Source organism: Grus americana, chromosome 22 (genome assembly GCF_028858705.1).
Source record: "Grus americana isolate bGruAme1 chromosome 22, bGruAme1.mat, whole genome shotgun sequence".
In the NCBI taxonomy this organism is placed as follows: Eukaryota; Metazoa; Chordata; class Aves; order Gruiformes; family Gruidae; genus Grus; species Grus americana.
In genome coordinates this window covers 8,082,475-8,107,249 of record NC_072873.1, presented here as the reverse complement: position 1 = coordinate 8,107,249, position 24,775 = coordinate 8,082,475, and the positions used below count along the sequence as shown (strand labels likewise).

At 45.9% G+C, this 24,775-nt stretch overlaps 1 protein-coding gene across 1 annotated transcript in view; it reads right to left on the bottom strand.

Moving 5' to 3' along the window:
• The window catches only part of WNT3 (Wnt family member 3), a 49,462-nt gene extending 40,001 nt beyond the window's left edge, over positions 1-9,461 (bottom strand). Inside the window, exon 1 of the mRNA XM_054801696.1 lies at positions 9,206-9,461. Within this exon, the coding sequence (XP_054657671.1) occupies positions 9,206-9,285 (80 nt within the window). The 5' untranslated portion in view covers positions 9,286-9,461. The remainder of the gene's footprint in view (positions 1-9,205) is intronic.
• Positions 9,462-24,775: the final 15,314 nt, after the last annotated feature.

Below are 24,775 nucleotides of genomic sequence, written 5' to 3'. Positions count from 1 at the left end.
ATCTGCAACAGAAGGCAAAAATTAAACTTTTAGTAATATAAGGAACAAGAGCTATAACTGTCTACATATGGGATATGTACATCATACAGCCAAGTTCCTGACAAATCCTTCCCATTTCAGATCTTTTAGGAAAATCACTGATTGATCCACTGAGTGCTGTTGGGAACTGAAGAAGAATGAGATTATGAACATATGCAGGAGCTGGTGAACATCAGATATGTCTCATCCCCACAACAGCCAGTGGAAAATAGGTGTCTAATCTGCAGTTGTTGGGTGGCTCCGTCTACCAATGGAGGAGAGAGACCCGGTGATTTCAGCCTTTCCAAGACGAGACCTAAGATAGACTTTCTGAAGGTCTGCCTTATAGAGAGGTAGTGTCCCTCCATCAGCAGCAGACTGTGCCTTGGTGATTTGCATACAGTAGGATCCTTCCTTTCTGGGAGAGAAATCCCATTGCAATTCTCTTGCCATAGATTATTATTTTGAGAAGTACTTTACAACCTTTTAGAGCTATGCCAGGTTGTGCACAATTTCCACTACAAGCTCCATTTAGAGCCAACGTCTTTAGGAAATTGAGAGTAAGAGTGTGCTTAAATAAAGAAGGAATGCCAGCCTACTGCATTTACTTCCAGGTTTGACCGTATCTCCTGAGACATGATCCTATCCGTATGGACACAAATAAAATCCGTGAATTCATCTTCAAAAGCCTTTGGTATGAGCCTCACAATATTGTAAAAATGATAACAGCTACTCAGGAGTATTTCTTGGATGCACAAGGCCTTGACTTTCATCAAGGACTTTGAGTGTGTCCACATTGCTGAATAGCTGGACTCTGAATCCAGAATTCTTTCTATTTTCATGCTCAGAAAAGTTCCATATTTGATATGCCATCACATATTAAAACCAGCCAACCACCAGTCAGTGGGAAGACAGCAACTAGCAGCTGCTAAGACTCCTACAAGACGTACCTAGGATGTTTCACTCAGGCCTGGCAAAAATTTCAAAACAGGCTCAAGTTGAGCCAAATTGCCATAGATACTACTCTGGCTCAACACAAGTCATGCAAATTGGATCTACAAGGCTAAGAGAGTGTTAGCAGTGAGACATACCTAAACAAATACCATTGCTAACTCAACTGACTACGATTTTTGTATGATAAGCATGCATTGATTAAGGCAGCTTGGTTCTCATGATACAAGGGGGGTACTGCACTCTTCTTCACATTGAGATGTCTGTCGGCAGATGGGCCAACAGCTTCTGTGTCTGAACAGATGTGGTGTATTTCTAGATGGCTGGCCTATCTGCTGGTGACCCTTAGAAACTGAGATCTGTAGCACATGTGAGATGAAGACACTTTTCAGTCGACAGAGATAATTGAAAGTGCTGTGCATTATATCTGCATATTTTCAACACACAGCACAATTCTTTAATCTTTATTATTTCATATTTAAGGGTCACTTTTTAGTTCTTATATATTGGCTACTTGGATATTTTCCTGCTTTTCCATAAAAAAATCCAGCCACTACTTTAGGTTGAACTGTATGACTTGGCAGTGGAAAAGCCTGATGAGCATCACTGAGACCTTATCACCAATGTCAGGTGGAAGATAATCTTCTACCTCCTGGTTACCAGACCTGGGCAGTGTTCACCGGGCCCTGGGCCTCCAGGACAGCAGTGGAAATCAAGTGCCCTCGGAGTGTCAGCTAAATTATGAAAGTGTAATTTAAAAGTCAGATTTAGTGACCTTAGAGCCATGTCCTCTGAGGGTTCAAACTGCCCAAGTCTGTACTGTGCCTACAGGAGAGAGGAAGGGCTGAAGACTTGCTTGCATCTCTCCTTGGCTCACACACCCAGTAGAGCAGTGGTTGCAGGGCAGGAGCTGGAGACCAACAAAGTCAAGATAAATGCAGTGAGCAAGCATTAGCTAAAGGCCTGTCATGACCTAGTTGGAGTGGCAATGATCCATATCTGGGCACAGAAGATGTGTAGCATGTGGGCCCTATGTTGCTATCATAAGACTTGAGCTGTCACATGGATGAGAGTTGCTTAGTTGTGTTCAGGGTCCTAATAAAGGTCCCACTGCCCATTAGACATACGCTGGGGATTGAGTAATCCAGGACCTATCTAACACTTTGCATCTTTTGTAGCACTGCTGTTGGTCTCAGTGAAGGGTGTATACCAGTCACAGAAATGATGGCTGACAGGATCCCTTGGGGTCTCTACTCTAAGCACCTGCTCAGAGTAGGACACTTCCCAGCATCACCCCAGGGTGGCCAGGACTTCGTGCAGTTGAGTCCTGCAAATGGCCAAGGAAGGGCTGGAGGCTGAAATGGTAACTCCTACAAGAAAATAAATAATTTTGTGAGGTTTACAGATAAGTCTGGACCCAGCTGTACTGTACATGCAGATGATGGGAGTCATCTAGTGGACTGCAGACATTTCAGCTGAGACCATTGTCCTGGTTTTCCATCCTTGTCCAAGGAGCAAAACGGGCACTCATTTCAGACCTGCGCAAGTAAAACCCTCACCTCCTCACCTCCACGGGCATCTAGCTTCAGGCCACACCACTCTGGAGCAAGCATGAACCTTTGAAGTCCCAGCCTGTGGCAATTGCCCTTTGCTATATTGTCTGGCACTACAGAGAAAAGATTGGCTCTATCATATTTGTAAAAGCCCTTCAAGAAGCCATAGGCTGCTGTTGGACAGCCCTCAGTCTCCTCTTGGCCAGACTAAACGAGCCCAGGCCCCACCACCTTTCCTGGTGCCCCAGATCCCTACCATCTTGGAAGCATCCACTGGCTCCTCTGCAGTTTCTCTACATCCCTCTTGAGGTGGGGGCAGAGGGGGGCACTTCTCAACACAGTAGTACAAGTGCCCCCGGTGCCAAGCAGAGGATGACAGCTCCCCTCAATCGATTGTCCACACGCCTCCTCCCAGCGTAGCCCAGCACACACTTTGTTTGGGATGAGCACAACTGTGGGTTCATATTCCCACTGGTAATCACCGTCACCGGTTCCCCGCCTGCATACACACAACTGTGTCGGTGGTGTGTGAAGTGTCTACCCGACCACATGAAGGTGAGTGTTGACACATAGCGGGGGAAACAAGTCAGCATATAGAATGACTGGTATGTGAATTTGCTCGTTGGTGGCTTCCAGCACCCCCAACACCCCATAGTCAGCCCTGAGCTAAGGGTACCAAGTGGCCAGAAGTCCCCCCTGAATTTCTGGTGCTCTTGCATGGGGTCCCTTAGGCAGGTGCTTCACTTTGATAAATGCTGCTATTAAGGAAAGATTCAAATGAAAAGCAATCAGTTTTTCAATTAAACAGCCTCTTAAAAGCTCTTTGTGACCGCTTAAATTTACCTCTGAATTTAGTTACAAGAATGGTAACAGTGATTTCTGGCTTAACGGCAGAAACACTTTTAAGTTTTCACGTGAGTCAGAGACCTTGTCCCTGGGATCATCTGCCTCCAGGCTTGTGTTGGCCCTGCAGGACAGAGTGGATCCCTGGGGCTGGGACACTCCAGGAGACATGAGTGGTTAGCTTTCAAGGGAATGAGACTTTCTGATATTTAGGGAAATACGTACATTTCTTATTGCTCTGTACTGTTGTGTTCTCGTAGCATTTTGAAGCTGTTCCTGAACACAGGACTCCACTGCACTCTGCCATGTAGAGGACTGAGAAAACCGACAAGAGATGCTACCTGGCCATGCTAAGACTCTGCCAAGACTTGGAGTATGTTGAGGTTCACAAGGCTGTACATCCTCAGAAGCTCTCCTCTGGCAATGGTTAGGGCTGCCCATGTGTGTTTGCTGTACAGGACAGAGGTGCATCTGAATTTCTGTTTGATCATGGAAAGCTCTTGCTTTCATAGCACGGACTAACCATCCCATTTGGCAGGGTGGTGATATGGATTTCTACACGTCACACCTGGCTGCAGAAAATGCTGAAGAAGACCTTTAAAACCACAAGATCCCGAATGCTTGTGGCCATCTAGTTATCAAGAACTGTTGTCATGAGCAACCACACGTCACCCCAGCATCTCTCCTCATTACCTCTGACCTCACTGCAATCCCCAGGTAGCTTTACCTACAGCTCTGGCAGACAAGCTTTGACACATCTAGGGGCAGCAGACTGCGGCATTACCCACCGCCCGCCATCAGGTGTTAACAGCACTCCGGCAGCGTCAGCAGAAGGCGACGTGTGGTTTATGCGTCAACTCTTCTAGTTCAGAGCTTCACGTGCCAGTGCAGGCTGCTGGTGGAGGTGCTTTGGCTTTGTGTGCCAGGCCAGGAGCCAGAGCAGCACCTCCGGGCTTGCATGGTAAATGCTGTCAGCTCTGTCACTGACAAACTCCATCATTATCTTAGTCATTTTTCCCCAGAACTGGATGCATTTTAAGCTGTAGGAAAGTGATACGTGGGGTTGTTTTCTTCCTTTGTAGTGCCACAGCAGCTGGATTTGCATCAGGAAATCCACTCTCATAGTCTGATGCTGCACTGCAATTTCATTCCTTTTGAATAAAGCTTTGAGGGCCACATGCCTATAACAAAACACGGGCCACAGGATATAAATGTTTTGAACTTTCATGGAATGGAGAAACAAGACTGCCAAGGAAGTGAAGTCTCCCATTCATTCCAGCAAAGTGAGACACTGAAAGCTAAAGAAGACAAGTTACATGTCACCTCAAACTATATCTACATGCAAATGGTTTTCACATACGTGTTTTTCCTAATGAGGAAGCTACTGTGGGACCAGTGAGAACATGTTTTTAAGTTTCTATCTGCCTCTTCCTAGGGGACGAAGGCCACTAGGATCCTCAGCCACCTGCCAAAGCCTCCAGCTTCCCCTGAAAACATTTCTGAGGGATAGAAATAAAATAACATATGATGGATGAAGCCATTCTTCCAGTTGCCAAGTCATCTGCTTAGAGGCCAACAAATGCTGGATGGGAAGATGCACTTGGTGAGAGTCTCAGTTATGGGCAGTGACCTATCAATACTGTGTCTTGAGGAATGATGAGAGAAGAGGGGCTGAATCTTTTACTCCCTGTTTACACCAATGACTCCAAACCTGATTCCTTTCTCCAGGCTAGTGACACACCAGAGGTTTTCAAGACTTCTCGGTAGATGGTGCTCATGGAAGAGGAGAGAATTTGGTGTTTCTTCTCAGTCCATGGGTGGAGCTGTGTCCTTAATTGTCTTGTTTAGCCCTTGCATATGTATTAGCATCCTGGGAGCAGTTTCTAGTTGTTTCCTGGGACACAGTATCTCTGTTGGCCTTCACTGACACAGCTCTTGCCATGGGCTAGATTTTCATCTAAAATCTCTCAGGACATTACCAGAAAGCTCTGGGCCCATCCATCAGTATGTCTACATGCTGCATTGACCAGCTTTTCATACCTTGATCCCCCCCAACCCCAATGACTCAGATATGTTCTGTTATCCATGCTGTCGTGAGAGTATTTGGGAATAAAAAAATGACTGCAGGTGTGATTGATGTCACCACCACCCCTTCCGCTGGCACCAAAATAGGCTGTTGGTGTGACCCATGACTGCTGCCTGCAGGGCTGGGGTGCTAGCCACATCCCTGCTGCCCACTTTGGTTCCATCCATGCCATCCCTGAAGGTTCAGGAAGAGCAGCAGTCCTGGTCTCCATGGCCTCACCACACCTCCCCATCTCTGGCTTCTCTGCCTCTCTTTTAGCAGCAGTAACCCAGATAGCATAAATGTTGGACACATTTCTGAGGAAGCTTTTGTTGGCTTCAGCTCCTCTTGTCAGCACTCTCAGAGGCAGCATTTAGATGACCTTTTCCCATCTGTGCCCCATTTGCTCCTTTTCACTGCTGTAATATGATGGAAACATGTGAAGAAGGGTTGGACCTATGGCAAAATACCACCCCTGCTCACTGAAGGTTACATCTACAGTCTGTGCTACCCCTGGACCTTGCTTAGGCATTGCCTGGGAAAATGCTAGTTGGTCGGGGACAGAAGGATGTCAGGGAGTTGCTAGCAATCAACCAGGCTGGACTGCAAACCCCGCTCTTGGCCTTGCAGCCCAGTGGCTCCACCTTCTTACTGCCACCAGCGAGCCTGGACCCCACAGATCTGTATTTGCACCACAAAGTCCTTCCCTTCACATGCCGTCTGTCCAGACTGCTCCCCATGCCAAGAGCTGATGGCTTGAGCCTCACTGCCTTGCATTTAACATTTTGCCACCGAGGCCAAGGGCAGGATCCACCCTCCAACATGATGACGTGCAAGCTGGACGGTTGCTGTTGAGTTATGCTCTCTCTAGATAATATGAACAGATGGACAGCATCCTTCCCTGGCCCCTCAGTAAAAATACAGCTCAGTGCAAAACCTCAGCAGCTTCATCATTTTGCTTTTATCCCTTCCACCGCACTGTTATCGATGTCGTGCTGGCTGGCATTGTCTGACTGCACTGTGGAGCAGCTGGATTATTCCAGCCACTTCTAAACCCATTTACAAGGTGCTGAGACCCCATTCTCATTGCACTTCTTTTCCTTGTGCACATTCAGACAATTCCTCCCCACTAGAGGAATAAATGTTTTTTTCCTGTTTATACCCCAAAGCAGAAATGATCTGTTTTGATTTTGCTGCCAAAATATTCCTTATACAGTAGAAAAATACCCAGAAAGGTTGCACCAGCAGGACTGGGCACTATCTGTCAGCAGTCTGGGGGTCCTGCAAGATGAACAGTCTTCCTGAAGGTCTGGTATTTAGCAGAGATGGGTTTAGCTGAGGATAAGGAAGCACTGATGATCTCTGGTCCAGCCCGGCCTGGAGGGGTGCAGGAGCCCAGCACAGGGGACAGGGCTGATGCTGTGCCCCATCTTTGCTTCCCTCCCCCCTGTTTTGGGGCACGTTGAATCCTGCAAGTGGGACTCATCCCCCAAAGTCTGCTCTGTGCCTGCCTAAAGATCAGAGGATCAGGAAGACAACTGGAAAAGGATGCTTTTTAGAGAGTATATATCACATCATGCTGGAGCACACTGTACATAAGATCTCAGCTCCACAGAGCAGATATTCAAAGCCTTCAGTGGGACTGAAGGAGATATTTAATTTTGTGTGCTCTGGGAAGCATTGTCTCTGCCTGAGCAGTCGGGGAGCCCTGGCCCAGATATTTCTGCCCTTCCGCTCCATCAGCCTTCAAGAAACCTCTAAAACCCTATGCCATTTTTGAAAGCCACTCAGCCCTACGGGGGGCATCTCATCACACCCTTTCAGTGCAGCAGAGACTCTCTGGCACTTTGGTATTGGCAGAATCTCAAAAAAATATGCCAGATTTGGATCTATTGAATGAAATTCTGCGGATAGCTTGTTCGACTCCCTCCTTTCCTGTGGATGCTTCTTGCCATGCCCCTGGTGTTTGTGTCTTACATGTCCTCTGTATTGTTCATTTTGGGTGAGCTTGTAGGGATTTTGGAGAAGGCAAGGACATAGGGCAGACACCTGTCTGCAGCATCTTCTGCTGAAAATGGGGAGAGACATTTTGCTCATGGGGACATTTTTGCTTCACAGGGGAAAACCCCAGACGTTTTCATCAAGATTTTGGTTCCTCACTCTGAGAGTCAAAACCCTCCTTGATTTGTGCGTTAAATCCCGACTAATATCAAAGCCTGAGGCAGGTCAGAAGCTGGTGAGACCCTGGGAGAGCTGATGTCACGGCAAGGTACCATTGCCCCATGTAGATTCTTATCTTTAGATCCAGCCATGCGATTTTGACCTGTTCTACAACCTGCTGCGCACCCCCGTTCAGACACGCCGGTCCCCAGATGAAGGAGAAAAGGGATGTGAGGAATCAAAGTGATGGTGTCGATATTTCAGTAGGCTCCCCTGCCCTGGGATTAGATCCTGAAGTTAGGCAGCCACGCTCAGGGCTAGGAAATAATTTAATTCTTCAGGAAAACCTGCTGAGATTTAGCCATTTCATGAACCTGCGTAGCTTTTAAATGCTTCCTGAGCGTGGACTTATTGTATTCTCAGTCTTTCTCTACTGGATCTGCACATTTTCATTCTCAAAGTCCAGGGTAATAAGTGGATTATTTAAAAAAATCGTCTTTTCCCTTCTGATTTCTAAATATTCCCAGACATGGCAGTCCATTTCCAAGTTCACTCCCACCTACTTCTTGCCATCTCCATGTTGGCACTGAAAGGATCTAATTCAGTAATAAAAAAAATAGACTTTTCTGGAAAGGTGAAAATAACCCAAGAATCTCCATAGCACCAAATTCCAACATCTCCCTCTTTGCCCCACAGACCATCGGGCTTACAGCCCCTACCTGGCACATACAGAAACTTAACAAGATTTATTCCAATGAGAAATTCTACATGATAAACAGAGAAATTAACTGAAATATTCTCTTATGCAACTCGCAGTCTGCTGTGTTCAAATGACCTGAAATGTTTTGTTTTGTATTTTTTGTTCTAAAGTGCTTCCAATTGCATTTTGTTAATACAGTTATTTATATACTGTTATATTTATTTTTAAAAGAAGTAACTCCGGTTTCTTATCAGCCACATTATAAGATATAACCAATTCTTTTTTTAAATTATTTTTATTGTTGGTGCAAGGAAATAAGTGACATTTCCATAATTAAAAAGAACAAAATCCATCTTTGAGGAATTTTACTAATGAATATTTTCTCAGGTGCCATTTGCGTTCTCAGCTTATTTGCCGGACTAAATTCACATGACAGAATACAACAAAAGAAGAGAAAGAAGTCCAAAAACTGCAGCAGCCAAAAAGAAAATAGAATTAAAATTTTTTTAAAGGATCGATCACAGTTTAACGGAAAGGAAGAGAATACCTGCTACACAGTCATGCAACAGACAAAATTCCTATTGCACAAGAAAATAAAAACACATCCTTTTACATCTAAAACAAATGCCTATTGCTACAGTGACGAAAATGGAGAAATTAAGAGTGGTGGGGAAGACTCCATTTGCGCAAAAGGAAACCTAGACATTGCCCTTTAAAAATAACCCCTAAACTTTTCATTAATTACCGGTCATATCTGAAGAAATTATGCTTAGAATCAGACATGCAGTCGTGGCCAGCTCAGCAGGGCGAAGGGTGAAAAGGAAGGAACACGCATATACACAAATCCCATAGCTAATAATTAATTAATTCATTAATCAATCATAGAAAGAGGGAAGGGGGGGGAAGAAATCTTACCACCAAATTGGGTAACCGGCTAAGACCTTTGTGCCATTGAAGAGAAAAGATAAAATTAGTCCAAGCAGGTGGTAATCCATTAGTCCAGACTGGTGCAAGGGAAGAATCTCAGCGAAGTTTTCAGAAAAACATTAAGTACGAAAAATGAAGAATCCTCCTCTTTCCAAGAAAAAAAAAAAAAAAAAGAGTTAAACAAAGTCCCTTGTAGTGCGGATGACTTTCTGGCTTGTCAGAAACACACCTCTCCAAGCCTTTTCCCTGTAGATCATCCAAAAGCGTCTATTAAAAAGTGCAGGGCTTGGGGATGTCAGCAGGCAGCCAATCAGACCGCATGGCCCAAGGTAAGGGATGAGTCTCAGCTCAGGGCTGTCAATCACGCTCTCCTCCCCCTCCACCCCACAACTTTGTTCTAGCCCTCGCTTCCACAGACAAACCCTCTTTGCAAGAGACTTTACTGGGGCAGTGAGATTTTTGGTGCTTTTTTTTTTTCCCCAATTTTTTTTTTTTTTTTTTTAAATTTCACTTAGAAACCCAGGATGCACAGACCCTGCTTCTGGCTTCGCATGCCAAGACTTCGCAAGGTAAGGATGAAGGGTAACTATGATTGTGCTTAATCTCACGGTGGGGGTGAGATAGACAAGTTATTCTTTAGATGGAGAGGGAGGTGAACATTAACCCTTGCAGGAGACAAGAGCTAATGGGAACACCAACGAGGCAGAATAACCCTCTGAAATTGTTGGTGTGAGCCACACAGGCAACACTGGTTATAAACTTTAAATGAAATCTGCACTGCCCAGGTTTTTCAAAGTGTGTGGGTGGGATGGATGGAGGGGGGGGAAGCAGTGGCAGCCTGGTTTTCTATTGAGAAAAAAATGCCATGTCATGGTGAGAGTGGAGCAGGCGGCCAGGAAGATGTCCCATTAATGAATCCCCCATCTCTGGATGCAGAAAGATGAAAATATCAAAAAACCCACACATGTAAGAAAAAAAAAAATCACAAGCAGTATCACTCCTCTAAAGAGGTTGCATGTTGCAAATAGTCCCAACAAATATTTCCCTTGAAAATCCTTGTTGTTGCATAGAGATGCTGTTTTTACAGGAGCTATTATGTCAGAGTAGCAGATCTAGGGGATGACTCAACAGAATGGGACAAATAAATGGGAAAAGTAAAAAAAAAAAGGTGCTTTTGTTCATAAAGCATCCTCATTCATCACAGTTCTACTGCCTGCAGTGGAGCTGCCCAGACTAAACCCACCTGGAGATCAGGTGCTTTAGGAGCAGCCAGAAAAATCAATTTATTGCAGAGCAATGTCTATAATAGATGTCCAAGGTCCTATCTTGGACAGCCCAATGCATCTCTTGCTTTTGACCTTCTCTTGATATTAAGGCTCTGGGTATAAATGCATCCCTTGTTCCTAATTACTGGGATGCACTTGCCTCATGCCTCTGTCTTTCTCGATTCCCAGTTCTCATAGATTTTAGTGGTTTTGGACACTGAGTTAGTGCAGAGTTGTTCTCATGAGTGGCAATTGGTTTCCTGGCCATCATGCCTCCAAGAGAGGACATCCACCAGTGGTTCGTTCTGCACCTTACTTCTTCATCAGTCTCTGCATCTGCTGCAAGGACTATGAGGCCAAGCTTCTCCAGACTTAGTCCAAAGGGTTCTCCAGCTGTCTATAACCCATCATAGATGTTAAACATGGCTTGTTCCTCCTGTGGGATTTCAAATCCCAAAGGGTATATTGGGTGTAGTCTATCCTGGCAAATCTCTTACCTGGCACCCAGCTATCTTCTGTTGAACACAATCCCTTGGGTTTAAGAAAGCGATGATTTTCAAATGAGCAATTGGAGACATACGGATTTAATCTGTTCCACTAAATTAAACCCTACCTGGGAATCTTCCCCAGATCTTGAACTCTATTGTCCATGGTTTTAGCTACGAAGCATGGACCCTGGTAAGGGCCTGACCTGGCCAACTTGCACAGCCCTGAAGAAATTTTAGTCACAATTTGGGGTCAGTGTGGAACAGGAACTATTCCAAATAGACTCTTAAGATGTGACCCACCTCTTCTGGAGGTTAAGTGAGGTTAGCAGGATGGATGAAGGTGGTCCTGTGTCTCTGCATCTCTGGTTCCAGTGCCATGGAATGGTCACAGGCACTTTTAACTTACTGGTTAAAGTAAGCCATGGAGTATGTGAATTGCCACTAACAGCCTGTAAATCTAGCTAGCAAAAGCAGACCTTAAATTGCTACACAGGTTTGTACCTCTATTGGTGGATGGTTTAGAGCTGCACATACAGAATAAGGATTAAAAGTACTGAGCAAAAGCATTTCCATCAGCAAAATGTCAAACTGTTAAAGAGGCAGCAAAAGGAGAGACTGAAGTGAGATATCTGAGGTGATACTACAGGTGACTCATATCCCATGGAAAAGGACAAAAAATCCCCAGCACTGCAGAAATCCAACTAAGGAAAGTTTTTGAAATCTGAATCAAATGATTGGTTGGACCATGTGTGGACACTCAGCCAGACAACAGAGAAGAAGGATTTCCCCATCATCAAGGTCTTGGTGGTTGGAATGTTCCTGTCGATCAGGCACTGGGGAGCAATACAAAGTGGTCTTTATCCCTTTCTTGACGCTAGGATTTATAAATCAAGTCAATAACAAGCTACAAAGTGCTTCTGCAGACAACCAAGTGGGGGAAAGTGACCTAAGACCCAAACACCAGAAACTTTATTTGCTGTTGTGCACTGGGCAGAGATCTCAGTGTTGCCTCAGGAAGTGCTGCATTACAAAAGCAGCAGAGATGCTGAAGCACCCACCCACACCCCAGTAACTGCCCAACATCATATTGATGTGGCCACAGACAGGCTTTTGAAAGATGAACAACATGTTGGTAAAGATTTGATCACAAGCAGACTGAAGTCAAGGAAAAGCTGTCTATAGACTCTGACAGGTATCTGATGAAGTTTCTTGAGTTACCTGTCCTCCAACACCTTTTAACTCCTCCCATCCATTGCTCTCTTTGTCTGTTCTGAACATCATGGACTGTTTGTCCCAAAATCATGAGGAATTAGTGTTGTCCTACCTTTTGGGAAGAGACTGAATTGAGTGTGTCCACAGTTGCTTTGGCTTGGAGATCCTGTGAGATCTAGAAGGTACTTGTCTCTAACCCTGGTCATATGTGACTCATAGTGACTCTTGGCTCCAACTTTCTCCCACTGAAATGAGTATAAAAATGAGTAGAAAAACAATAGCAGGTTTCAGTTGTGTCTTTGGTTGTATCGCCCTAGATCCCCGATGCCTTAAAATGGCAGGCATGTCTCACCAAGGAGTATGACCTGTCTCACAGGGATGAAGACTACGTTGTCTGTGAAACGAACAGACTTACTTTCAGACTTCTCTGCTGTGAAGTGAAAATCTGATGCGTACATGCTAAAATTATCCTGGGGATATTTCATGCTAGCCTGAACAAATATTTATAAGTTCTACAGCAAACATTAATTTTAAATGTAATTTCTAAGAGCAAATGACAGTTACCCAAAAGAGTGCAATTTCAAAATTTCACTCATACATACCTCCTTGTGCTGCTGACTGACAGTTTTATTTACTGAGGGTCTTTTCAATCACATTGGTTGTCTAGTTTGGCAATATTGACTCTTACCGACCAGCTTCAATATGCCCAGAAATGAAAAAAATTGAGGAAGCTAGAGGTTTGGCTGCTCAAGAAAAGTCCTGTTGCCTTTACAATGTCAGTATAAAGGTCCTTCTGTATTGTGCTAACATTGTGGTACTGCAAACTCAACCACTGTAGGTGCCAAGGCATCCAAAGGGATCCCTTGGTTTATTCTAATGACACTCCAGCAAAGGAGCACTGTAATCACACTGAAAACATGCCTCTCCTTCCCCTCGGTACTCTAACTTTTGACATTTTTCCTTCTTTTAGCTTTCCTTCCTTTCTCCATCAGAATCTACCAACAGGAGGAAATCAAGTGCCTGGGGAAGGTGATGGGGCCATGGAGTCTCCTGGATTTGTTCTCACCATGTGTTTCAAAATACCGAGCCACTGATGAGCCACCAGGAACTCCAACCCTTCCTGGTGCAGTTCAGCTGTCCATAGTGGAATTACCCCGCAGTCAACGTGATGTGAAGAGGGTGACTCAAACCTCACAGCGAAGGGCAAGATTTGGTGTGTTGGGGAAGGCAGGGACGTACAAGACCTGTGATCCATGGTGCAGTGCTAACCAATGGCATCAGAGCTCTTGATCTGCAGATTGACTCCAGTTCAGTGGTGGAGGGTGGCTTAGCTGGGTGCTAGATATTGAATTGCACATTTGGGTACTTCTGGGCATGGCCAGAAACAGAAACTGAGAAGGTGGGTCCCTCAGAACCATGGTCCTTTAGGGGGTTTCATGTCTTAGAAGCCACTGAATTTGTTGTTTTGAAGACTTAAATTTTGGTCTTAGTATCTAAAGTGGAGGTAAAATAGCAAATTAGTTCTTTGATGGCTCTAGCCATCAGTCCTGAAGTAAATCATTATTAAAAAGTATGTAAAGAGCTGAAGAAATCCTTTCCCAAAGCATGAATGAGTTGTCTGGGTCCCTTCCATCTTAAACTACTCAAATCCCATGTGTTTCCGAGGGCTGTGTTTGCTGCTAACATCACTGGTGACATTAACATCTCTCTCTAAACTTACCTGTTCCTCAGCTTCCTGGGCCAAATCTCTTCTCTCCTAGATCCTTATGTTCCCTCTGGCTCTAACAGACTGTCCTCCTCTGCTGTTTCCTCATATCCCAGTTCATGTTAGCCAGGCACACCAAGGCGGTCCTTACCTGGAAACAGCAATCCTACGTTAACACCTGAGCAGAGTGATTTTAAGAAGGCCTTCAATGGATATTACATCACTTCCGATCTTCTTTGGACAGGAACATCTTTGTATATTTCCACGTATCTTCTCAATGCGCTCCATCACCGACGATCTGGGGGTATGCTCCAGCGCGTTGACATTGTGTGGACAGACCTGCATACCCCTCACTCCTGTTGAGTGCCTCATCTCCGTGTTTACTCCAGCAAAGCTTTGACATCACCTCCGAGTGAGCTCACAGCTCAGGTGGGGTTGCAGGAAGGTTGCCTTTCACGTTTGCCTGCCTGTTACGTCCGGTGGAGCACTGCCCGTGGCTGATGTGTAAAGCTGCTAGGTGCCTACAGGAAACTTCCACAGGGGAAAAATATCCGTTGTTACAGGAAAATGGATCTTCACTTGTTCTGATGAGCACCGTGATGTGTCTACTTGACTTTTTTTGGAAATTCCACTTTGCTGAAGAGACAGGTATAAAGCAGAGGAATGTCAGGATTTAGCTGAAGGTCTGGTGGCTGTTGAGATGATGTTAATAGAAAGCTCTGAGTTTAGCAAAACCCTTTACCATTGTTTTTAGTGTTTTAGGAATAACTTTATGACTTTTCTGCAAATAGCCTTACCTCACTCAATTTTTTCACAAACTATTCTAAGCTGATGGTATAGAAATCCTGCACCTAGGATATTTTTTTCTTCCAGTGATGGTAGAAACTGTTTTGAACCAAACTTTTGCTGCAATATCCCAGAAGGTCTTGTGGCTAAGGGACTGGGACTTCTGTTTGGTTTGTTTTGTTTTTTAAAAAAACAAACAATAGAGTAACCTGCTGTACTATCTGTTGTCATATCCAAACTCAAGAAACTTGTGTTCTCAACTTTGCCAATGATGACTCATATGATTTTGATGGCTCAGGTTCCTTATCTGTCCCTGTATTTCTTGCTTGTAAAACTTGGGAAATAATTGCTTCTGTGTGTATCCTATCATTTCCTTCAGGAGGGAACTGTCTCACCCTCTGTTTGTGCAGACCTGAGCTAGAACATCAAGGGACAGCTCTGAAGCACAGACTTAATAATAAAAAGTTTTGTTATTATTACAGTAGAGCTGTTACTGAATATATGAGCAGAACTGGAATCCCAGTCCTTGTATTTGAAGGGCAGAATGAATGATAAATGGTGCTCCCCATGGTTTAGTTTTTCTCCTTTTTATTCACATGTATCTTGTCCTGTGGCCAGGGGATCACAGGAAATATGTGAAGTGGAAATGCTGACTGCTGGTTCCTCCACCATTGCCAGTGAGACAGAAATCTTCTAAGGACACTTTGTCTCAGTGCCTGGGTGCCACTGAACCGGAGCTGTTACAGACGTTGAACAAAAACATCTTTCTTTCACTGTCACCTACGTAAATTCCTTTAGCGCCTCACAGTTCAAACTCTGGTTAGATTTTCACATCTTTCCTCTATCTTGCCATGGAGATGTTCAGAAAAATAATATCACATAATGGAGCTCTAAGACTCATGTTTTTTTAGTGACTGTGACAACTTGGAGCACAGAGAACTAGCAATGAAACCCATCTCAAACTTCAGTAAATACAAGGACACAAATATTATGTTTGACTGGCACAGTTTTGCCTGAAATAGTGTTGGCCCACATTGCATTATGTGGGGATGCTGCTTCAGCAATGGACTTAAGAAGAGGCAGTACTTGCGATGAAGCTTTAAAGTCTTCCCTATAAACCTTCTATTCTTCTATCCAAGTCACCCCTACTCTCTTCTGAAGTAAAGGGAGACATGAGTCTGGTAGAGTAGGACACCTGTCCCATCAGCCATCAGTTTTTAGTGGGAAAATTATTTCCAGACAACTTGTAGGGTTCTGTTCATTCTTCACCCAAGTTGCTTCAGGCAGGCTAGCACCCAGCGGAAAAGGTCTCAGGATTTCTTGCACATGGTTATGATTTTTTTCATCTATGTGAAGTAACAGCTCAGGTACAGGAGAGGTATGACTAGGATGGTTGAGTATGTGTAGAGCCCTGATTGCCAATGTATGAGTACGTGGTCTACATGTAGGTGAATGTGAGGAAGCATAGATGGTTGAGGGTGGATAAGCATGTGTAGATCAGTGGTCGTAGGTGTATAAGGCATTGCTGGTGGGGAAGGATCCTGAAGGCAAGTCCCAGAGATTTCTGGGGAACAGGCCCATTGTAAAAAGCACTGTAAGGCTAGTGCACCTTGTCTCTCTGAAATTGTGCAGTGAAGGGCAGTTTTACACCTTATGTATTTGACGCCAGCCTTGCTCAATGGGAGAGGCTGAGCTGCCTTTCTCAACTGCAGTAAATCTGACTAATTGGACTAGCTGAGCAGATGAAGAAACTACACCCCAGGTCTCGGGCTTGTTTGAAGACAGCTCTGTCTACCTTGACATCTGGAGGAATGTATCCTGGGGACGGGGGGAAGGGATGGAGAGCAAAGAGAACAGAGTTATTCCTTTCCCTTCCTTCCTTCCCCAGGACTCTAGCCTAGCAATATCCTGGAGGCTGGAGAATACACGGTAAAAAATGAGACCAGATATTTTGTGCTGCAGGCTGTGACTTTCCACGATGTTGTAGCTGGAAATCACGGGGCCCTCTGATGCAGGCAAGTGCTTGTGCTGTTGGAGCAGAAGAAGCTGCATGCATTTATGTCAATGTTGCATTTCTCCTGGGCTGTTTGGCCAGCTGTGCTGTAGGGTAAAAGTAGGCACTGCCACTGGAACACTGCTAGGATTGGAGACCTTCTCCTTGCTGAGACCCTGCCACCTGCCCAGACTGCAGTGCCCATCTATAATGTTCCCGTCTACTCACACCCCAGTCCTGAGCACGCCAGCAGGGAAGTGTCATAGTCCAGCACAGCCAACACGACACAAGACCAGGTATAAGCAATATTTTTTTGCTTTTCTACACGGCTCCAAGGATCTGCAGTCCCCATGCTAATGGTACTGCCAAAGGTAGGGGTTGATGACACAGATCTCAGTCTTTCTTGCGTCTTGGGTTATCACCCACATTCACAGAGTGGGTACGAGATCTGTGCTGGATCTGGCATTGCTGTGCATGGCCAAGACTTTGACTGTCCAAGGGCACGGTGCTCCGCGGGTCCCCGGCAGCCCTTGCTGTGCCCGAACAGTTGATGCAAGACGGGATCTGCTCAGACTTGGCCTCGTTCACCTACGTGTGGGAACGCAGAGCAGGGATGCCAGGTCCGGATTGCCCCGTGCCCCTTCTGAGACAGCTCAGCCTGAAAGATCAGAGGATCACAATTTTTGCTTGATCACTATGAGGATGTTGGGCTGAACTGTGAGAAGATAAAATACTGGGGAGGGACAAAGTGAGGGGGATGGGACAAATATCCAGACGGGAAGCCGGGCTGGGCTTTGCTGAGTGGGGACTGGGACTGGGCTTTGTTGAGCTGTGGCTGGGCTGGGGCCAAGTTTGGACTGGGCTTTGCTGGGCTGGGTCTGAGCTTTGCTGGTCCAGGGGATGAGAAAAGGCGAGGGCAGCTGGCTGGAGGCAGGCAGGAGGTCTGGAGCGGTGCCTGCGGAGCAGCCTGGTGGGGATTCAATCCGGGAAGTTTTAATGACACAACAACAACAACAACAAAAGAGGAAAGGGGGGAAAGGAAGAAAAGGCTCCTGCAGGGCTGGTTGCCACGGAGACCCCAAGGAAGTTTGAACCAGTCCTGCTCTTTTCACAGCCGCCTTTGAGCCAAGGAGGGAATTATGGCTGGCGATAAAAGGAGACATGTGGCCCTTTGCTCACAGGGACCGGCCTCTGCAGTTACGAGTCTTCGGCTCATTTTCCCCCTTGTCCCCTCCTGCAATTATACATTCGGATCTCAGGAAAAAAAGGAAAAAGAAAAAAAAATCTAGGACAAGTTGTGCACCCTTTGCCCTGGGGACTCATCCCTGAAGGGCAGACCGCTACCTCTTTCAGCCCATTATTCTTCCCTCTGCAATGTGCTGCCCACGTTTCCTATGCAGTTATGAAATTTTTACGTGTTCAGAGCTGATAAACAGCTCACGTCGTCTGTCATCACACCAACCCCTGCAATGATACAGCCTCCACGAGGAAGGGGAGCTCAAGGCCTTTTCCAGGGGAGGTGGAGACAGTTTTCTTGCTTGCCACAGCTCTTAGGCTTTTGGGAGGGATCTAGCTGACCAAATGCCAGAAATTAAATTGAAAGGGATAAATTCAGCTCTGTGCTGCCTCCTCTGATTTCTTTCAGTGAACAGTTGCATAAATGCAAGCCCTGAAGTTGTGTTGTAGTGCTCAGGTTATGTTCTTGGGTCTTCCTCATTCTGGAGTTAGAGCTGGATACTTGCACTTCCAGTCCATGGTGTAATATGCTGCAAAAAATCCTGCTCAGGCCCATTTGATGTTATACAAAAGGAACAAAAAGGTAAAGGGAAGGCAGAGGTGCCAGCAAGAGAAACGAGTCTCCTGCAGGCATAGCACAGCACTGGGTGCGAAGCATATCACAGCTGCAGCTCTCACTTCCTGGCCAGCTGGACTCAGCTGGGTTCACAGAGCCCAGTTCTCCTTTTTCATGTGTTGTCGGGGTATTCAGGTCTTCTTGGACCTTTGGTGCTGAGAGTGTCATGGTGAGCTATGAAAGAGCAGGTATGGGGTGGTGACCGAGGCTGGGCTCTGCTCCCCTTCCCAACCCTTAGGACATTGGTCCAGAGCCCATTTCCCCCTCAAGTGCTGGGCTGTGGTGTTGGATGCTGTGACAGGAGTGAGGCAGAGGGACAGAGGGGACAGGCTGGGCCAGGATGGGTAACCTGCTCCTGGCTGTCATCCTACAGTAGCCTTCTGCTGCCAGCAGCAGAGCTACTCCTGGAGCCAAACACTGACTGGGACTGGAGGGTCAATGTGCCAGCACCGGGGGCTGGGCTGATGGAATTTATTGTGCAGACCTGAGTCGGTTTCCATCAGCTTCTTGGTTTGGTTTTCTGGGTTGTTTTTTTTTTTTTTTTTTTTTTTTTTAACCCAGAACTCTGTTTGAAGGGATGTTATTACCTGGAGAGGTTGTGGCATCTCCATCCTTGGACGTTTTGGAGACTCAGGCAGACAAAACCATGGGAAACCTTCTGGCATTAGTCTTGCTTTCAGCAGGAGGTTAGATTGGAGACCTCCAGAGGTTCCTTTCCACCAGCACTTCTATGAGTTGATGATGATGCTTTATTGCTTCACAAGTTAATTAACTATTTAGTCTATTTTTTGTGGATGATAATAACACAAAACACTTAAATAGTCCAGAACACCTTCACAGGAGTCATCCGACTGATGGGTTACAAAGCCAAGATCCTCCTTGCTTATTCTCCCAGGCTCCCTGCAGCAGGTAGGGTGTGTGACTGGCCAGATAAACACTGTGCATGGTGCAAGCAGAAGTATGTTCCTTGGAAGCTGTCCTGAAAGTGGGCACAGTCCTGGGATCACAGCAGAAATTCAGATGTGAACCCTATCTGCTCGCCAGAAGCTGAATGATGTCTGGTCAGCCCCCCCCCATTCCCAGTAGTGAACCTCTCTGCTCAGGAGGAACCTGGTCTTAATGAAGGAAAGTTAATATCATTAAATGAAGGGCAGCTGGAACAACTGACAATTATTTGGACAAGTGTCTGTGGTTTTTTGCCTACCGTTGCCATGTTTTAGTATTCTGCATAGCTGTGTCTTCCATTCCCACTGCTGCTCCTTGGATGCAAAATCATGCATCCCATCCTCCTAACACCCAAAGAGGACTTTATTTCTCAGTTCCTACCATGATTCTGCTTTGCAGAGCAGCTGGTAATTTCCAGGCTCTGCGCTCAGTGCTTTTGCAGTGTCTGAGGACACTCCTGCCTGCTGTCTTCAGACAAAAATAAAAGGAACTTACACCCCTCAGAGTGTGTGAGCATCGTCTTTCCTGTTATGTAGCTTGGCAAGCGTGCCACCCTTGGAGATCTTATTCCCAGGGGCAGCTGAAGCTTCCTGGAGCTAAAAAGCTACCGGTGCCTCACTTTTGATCCCTGTAAATCCACTTCTGTTCCATAACAAGGCAAAAAAGCCAACTGGAGCACCCCCCAGATGGTGCGGTCCTCTTTGTACCCACCCCAAAGTGTTCCTAGTCCAGATTGGTGAGGGCTCCTCAGGCCCTCCTTGGTGACTGCTCTGGCTTAAATCTCTCTGTCACAGTGTCATCACAGCCACACAGTCCCCTCCTGGGATTACCTCCTCAGCTCTCCTGGTAACCTGTTTGTGGGGCTAAGTGGTCAATCACAGCTGACTGGGGACTGAGCTGCTGTAAAAATAACCCTTTTTTGGGGGGTAATCCCTATTTACATCAGTGCCACCTTCATATGTTTCTCCTTTTGTTTTGTTATCACATTTCTGATGGAAAATGCATAGAGGAATGGGTAGGTTTTCTGTGTATTGGAGCAGGACCACTGTCTCTATGATCATGAGAGTGCATGTTTGTGTATCAGAACTCAGATGTGCAGCATGTTGTGTCCTGCTCATACTTTTGCAACCAGTGGCTGATTCTCATTTACTAGTATTTCTCAAAGACCATCTTTATTTTAAAGACTATCCTAAAATGCAATGCAGGCGGTGCAGTAAGTACTGCTGATCTGCAGACCAGCTGCACCTGACCTATGCTCTCTGTGGTCTGTGATCTGGGGAATAAGCATGATAGGGTGGGGGTGACCTGCCAGGAAAGGTTGGGAGTGTGGGACACAGTGCCATCCAGTGGACCTGCCACAGCTGACCATGCAGCTTTAAAAGGTAGCACGTCCATTCGGGATGTGGGTTGAGGCACTGCGTTGTGTACGATGCTTCCCTGGTCCCACCACAAACAAACCCGGGCTGTTCAGCGAAGCACAGGTACCAGATTATATCCCTGAAAACACCTTCCCCAAGGCCTTGGGTACCTGGGAGTGCCCATCACTTGGGTGTCCCAGCGGTGAGGATGCAGGAGGACAACTATTCTGGAATATACATGGAGGACTGGCCCATCGCACCCCATCTCCCCCAGTTCTCTGGGATGGAGCTGCTCCAGGTGATGGAGGGGAAGCAAAACCCAAGTTAACACTCACCCGTGTGGTTAGTGTCACTGAGGAGTGATGGGTGCTCCCTCTGCAAGCAGACACCCTTGCATTCTACGTGCCTTGTCTCAGTAGCACAGGGCAAGAGCGGTTCGAGGAAAAAAGGGCTCCAAGAGTGGCAGGATGAGTAGGTAGGGAACAGAAAAGTAGCGAGCACCTTTCCCAATTGTTTGGAAAGATTTCTCCTGGAAAAGCCCCTCCAAAGGAAGCCTTGCTCCTTGCGTGATCCTTGGGGGCACAGTACCACCTGCTGGCAACGAGACGGTAGCATAGCGAGGGATGGGACACGGGGAAAAAACCAGCCCTGGCCGTCTGCTCTTTACAGAACCAGAACAGGACTCAGGTTTGATATTCAGTCCAGTTTCAAATATTTAGGTTGCAAATGCAGACCTCAAAGTCGAGCCATCCTTGCGAGGGAGAGATTTCCCTCTCAGTCAGTCAGAATCACTAATGATCAGGCTGCAATGTTTTTCCATCTGCAAATGCAAATTCCAAAACAGAGACAAGTTTACCAAATCTGTGTGAAGGGTTTTTATGGGTAGATTCTTATAGGTGGTTTTTTTTGGTTTCTTATTAAGCCATAGCTTGAATAGCAATGTTTTCAACCCCTCCCCTCTTCTTCTCTGGGGTGTGCATTATATCAACACTTCCTACCTTCCCTCTCAGCCCAAATTTATTTTGGTTCTGTTCTTTCCTATGCATCTCAGCACAGTGTTCAGACTCTAAGTCTCCCAGGCTCAACCCCACTTAAATTTATTTGCCTAAGAAATCGCAGATGATTGATTTGAGGCTCTCAGTAGTTTGTTCCTGTTCTCAGAACCCTGAAGTCTAGCAGCCATGTTCAGTCTTTATTTCCTCTTAATCATTTTCTTGCTCTTGTGCATTGCTGTTTGTCTTCTCCTTGGTTATTTCACAGACCAGTTTCTGGAGTGTACAGCTGATTGCAAAAGGAAGCTCTGAGCACTTAGCTACTAGCCCACACAATGTGGCCAGGAAACTGTGGTTTAAAGCAAACCCAGAGGATTCAAAACACAACTCCTGAAAGTATTTGTTAAGCTACTTGGGTTCAAATATGATCTAGGACTTGATCCCACGCTTGGAACGTGGTCCCACTGGTTGAGGATAGGGAAGGGGCAGAACAGTCCCCACTTGGCTGCACTCCCTGGATTTTGTTTTACTAAACCTGCCTCATCTATCAAAATGCACCTGACTGATGAGATGTCTGTTAAGTGCTTTGGGAGTAACAATTTGTTCATACCTACAAAATTATCAGCTTGTACTGATGCAATGCACCTGGGAGTTGCAGACACACCTGGGTTAACTGAAAAAAGGACCAAACTGAAGACTATGGAGTTGCATTCAAGATGCTTTGGGTAAGGTTCAACTCAGATGCTGACAGTGGAGGGCTCAGTCCGAGCAGGGGGTCTAACGCCTAGTCCATGCTGTGGCTGAAGGGTTTGGCTACCAGGCCACACATCAGTCTGGGACTGGATGTTCTCAGGGGAAGCTGCATGAGATGGTGTATGCTCAGCTAACAGCTAACTACTGACAAAAGGGGTAGGTCTGCTCTCCACATCTTTTTTGCCTCTCCACCAAGGGCTGTGTACCCATACATCCCACCTGGAACAGAGCTCTCCATGGACCACTTCAGCTCACTGATTACGCAGAATATGGCAAAAAAGAGCCTGTGCAAAATGGTGGTCAGGACTGCTGCTGGGAGCAGAAGGGGGATGGAGAAAGGAGGGGGAAAATGATTTCTCTTCAAGCAGCAGCAAGCTGTTAGACTGGCTCAGTTTGTCATTTACTGGCATCCTTAGATTCCCCTGTTGGAGCCCAGCAACTCTACATGGACTGTTTGAATATTAATTATGATCAACAACTCTTTTCCATCCATCCAATATACCTCCTTGGAGACTTCTCTGAGCTGTTGGCCCTTTTCTAGTACCTCAGCAATACTGACAGTGTTTTGGCATGACTAGGGATGGGTGACCTCCCCTCTACTTTCCTATTTCCTCCAGGGTGCAAGGACTACCTTAACCTTGCTCTTCTCTCCTATCTTGAGCAATCATAGAATCATAGAACAGTTTAGGTTGGAAGGGACCTCTAAAGATCATCTAGTCCAACCACCTCTGCAATGAGCAGGGACATCTTCAACTAGATCAGGTTTCTCAGAACCCTGTCTAACCTGACTTTGAATGTTTCCAGGGATGGGGCATCTACCACCTCTCTGGCACTCTGGGCAACCTGTTCCAGTGTTTCGCCACCTTCATCATGAAAAATTTCTTCCTTATATCTAGTCTGAATCTACCCTCCTTTAGTTTAAAACCATTACCCCTTGTCCTATCGCAACATGCCCTAGTAAAAAAAGCTGTGCAGTCTCTGCTGGCCCTTCATTTTGACTCTTCATGCTTCATTGTTAGACATCAGTCTCACCAACCTTCCTGGATGGCCCATTGCACAATTTCATCTGGACAGCTAACACCAAGATGGCTCACTTCAAACTGGGTCTGAAGAACATCTGATCACTCCATCTCCTTGTCCTGGATCGCTACACAGGACCTTTCACTAGCAAAGATGGAAATCCAAGATTTCAGTTCATATCAGGTCCAGACTGGGACTTAGGTTGGAAAAATCCGTCATTGTGTGGTGAATTGTGTGTGCTCACAGTGCAGTTCACAGCACCCCTCACAAAGTTTCTTTATGTGGTGAGAGGCAGACCTGGTGAACATGTACTTCAAGGCTGCAAGCCATCCTTAAAGTCCTCTAGAGACTCCTGCTGATGCTTCTTTTTATCTGTATCCATCTCGCTGGAGGGTCCACAGGGCCATTGGATTCCTCATCAGTGTCCCCCTGCTCTGGCTAAGCTTCTGCCCATGGGATGATCAGGTGCATGTGGCTACCCACCACCATAGGTGGCTGTGGATCCAACTACTTGTCCCTGGCCCGGTTGTGTCTCCAGACAAGACTACACTAGGAAGCCCCCACCAGCTACTTGGGTGCTCTCAGGGAGCAGTGGGCATTTCCAGAGGAGTTTCATCAGTTTCCCTTCTGCCTTTCTTCTTTTCAAGTTTTGCATATTTCTGATCCTTTGACCTGTCCCTTGCTTTCATTTTTACCACCTTTGTAATTTGATTTTACTTTTGATCTGTTTCCCAATTTCCCCAATTTTCTGTTTAGATTTTCAAATTTGGCTCATGCCCAGCAGTGACACTGTGCAAAAGCAGATTCCTTGGGAAAAGTACAAGAACAGAATGTGCACGTAGAGACTCTTCCCCTGAAAAATTTCCCAGATGCCAAGAATTTGCAGCTCAGGGACTTCCCCAGCCCAAGGTAGTGTTGCTGGTTTTAGTATCAGTGTTTTTTTTTCTCTTCCATAAATCTACATGGTTTCTCCTTAAACAGCATGCAAATATTTGGCTTCTGTAGCCTGCAGTCCTACAACCCCTGGTGACAATATCTTGGTTGTGTGAAGAATCACATCCAGTGTTGGTTGGTTTTGGGCTTGGTTTTTGTTTGTTTGTTTTTGTTTGTTGTTGTTGTTGTTTTTTTAAATGCCACCAGCTGACTTAATTTGATGCCCCAGTAACTGTAAGCTCTTCTCCACTCTCTA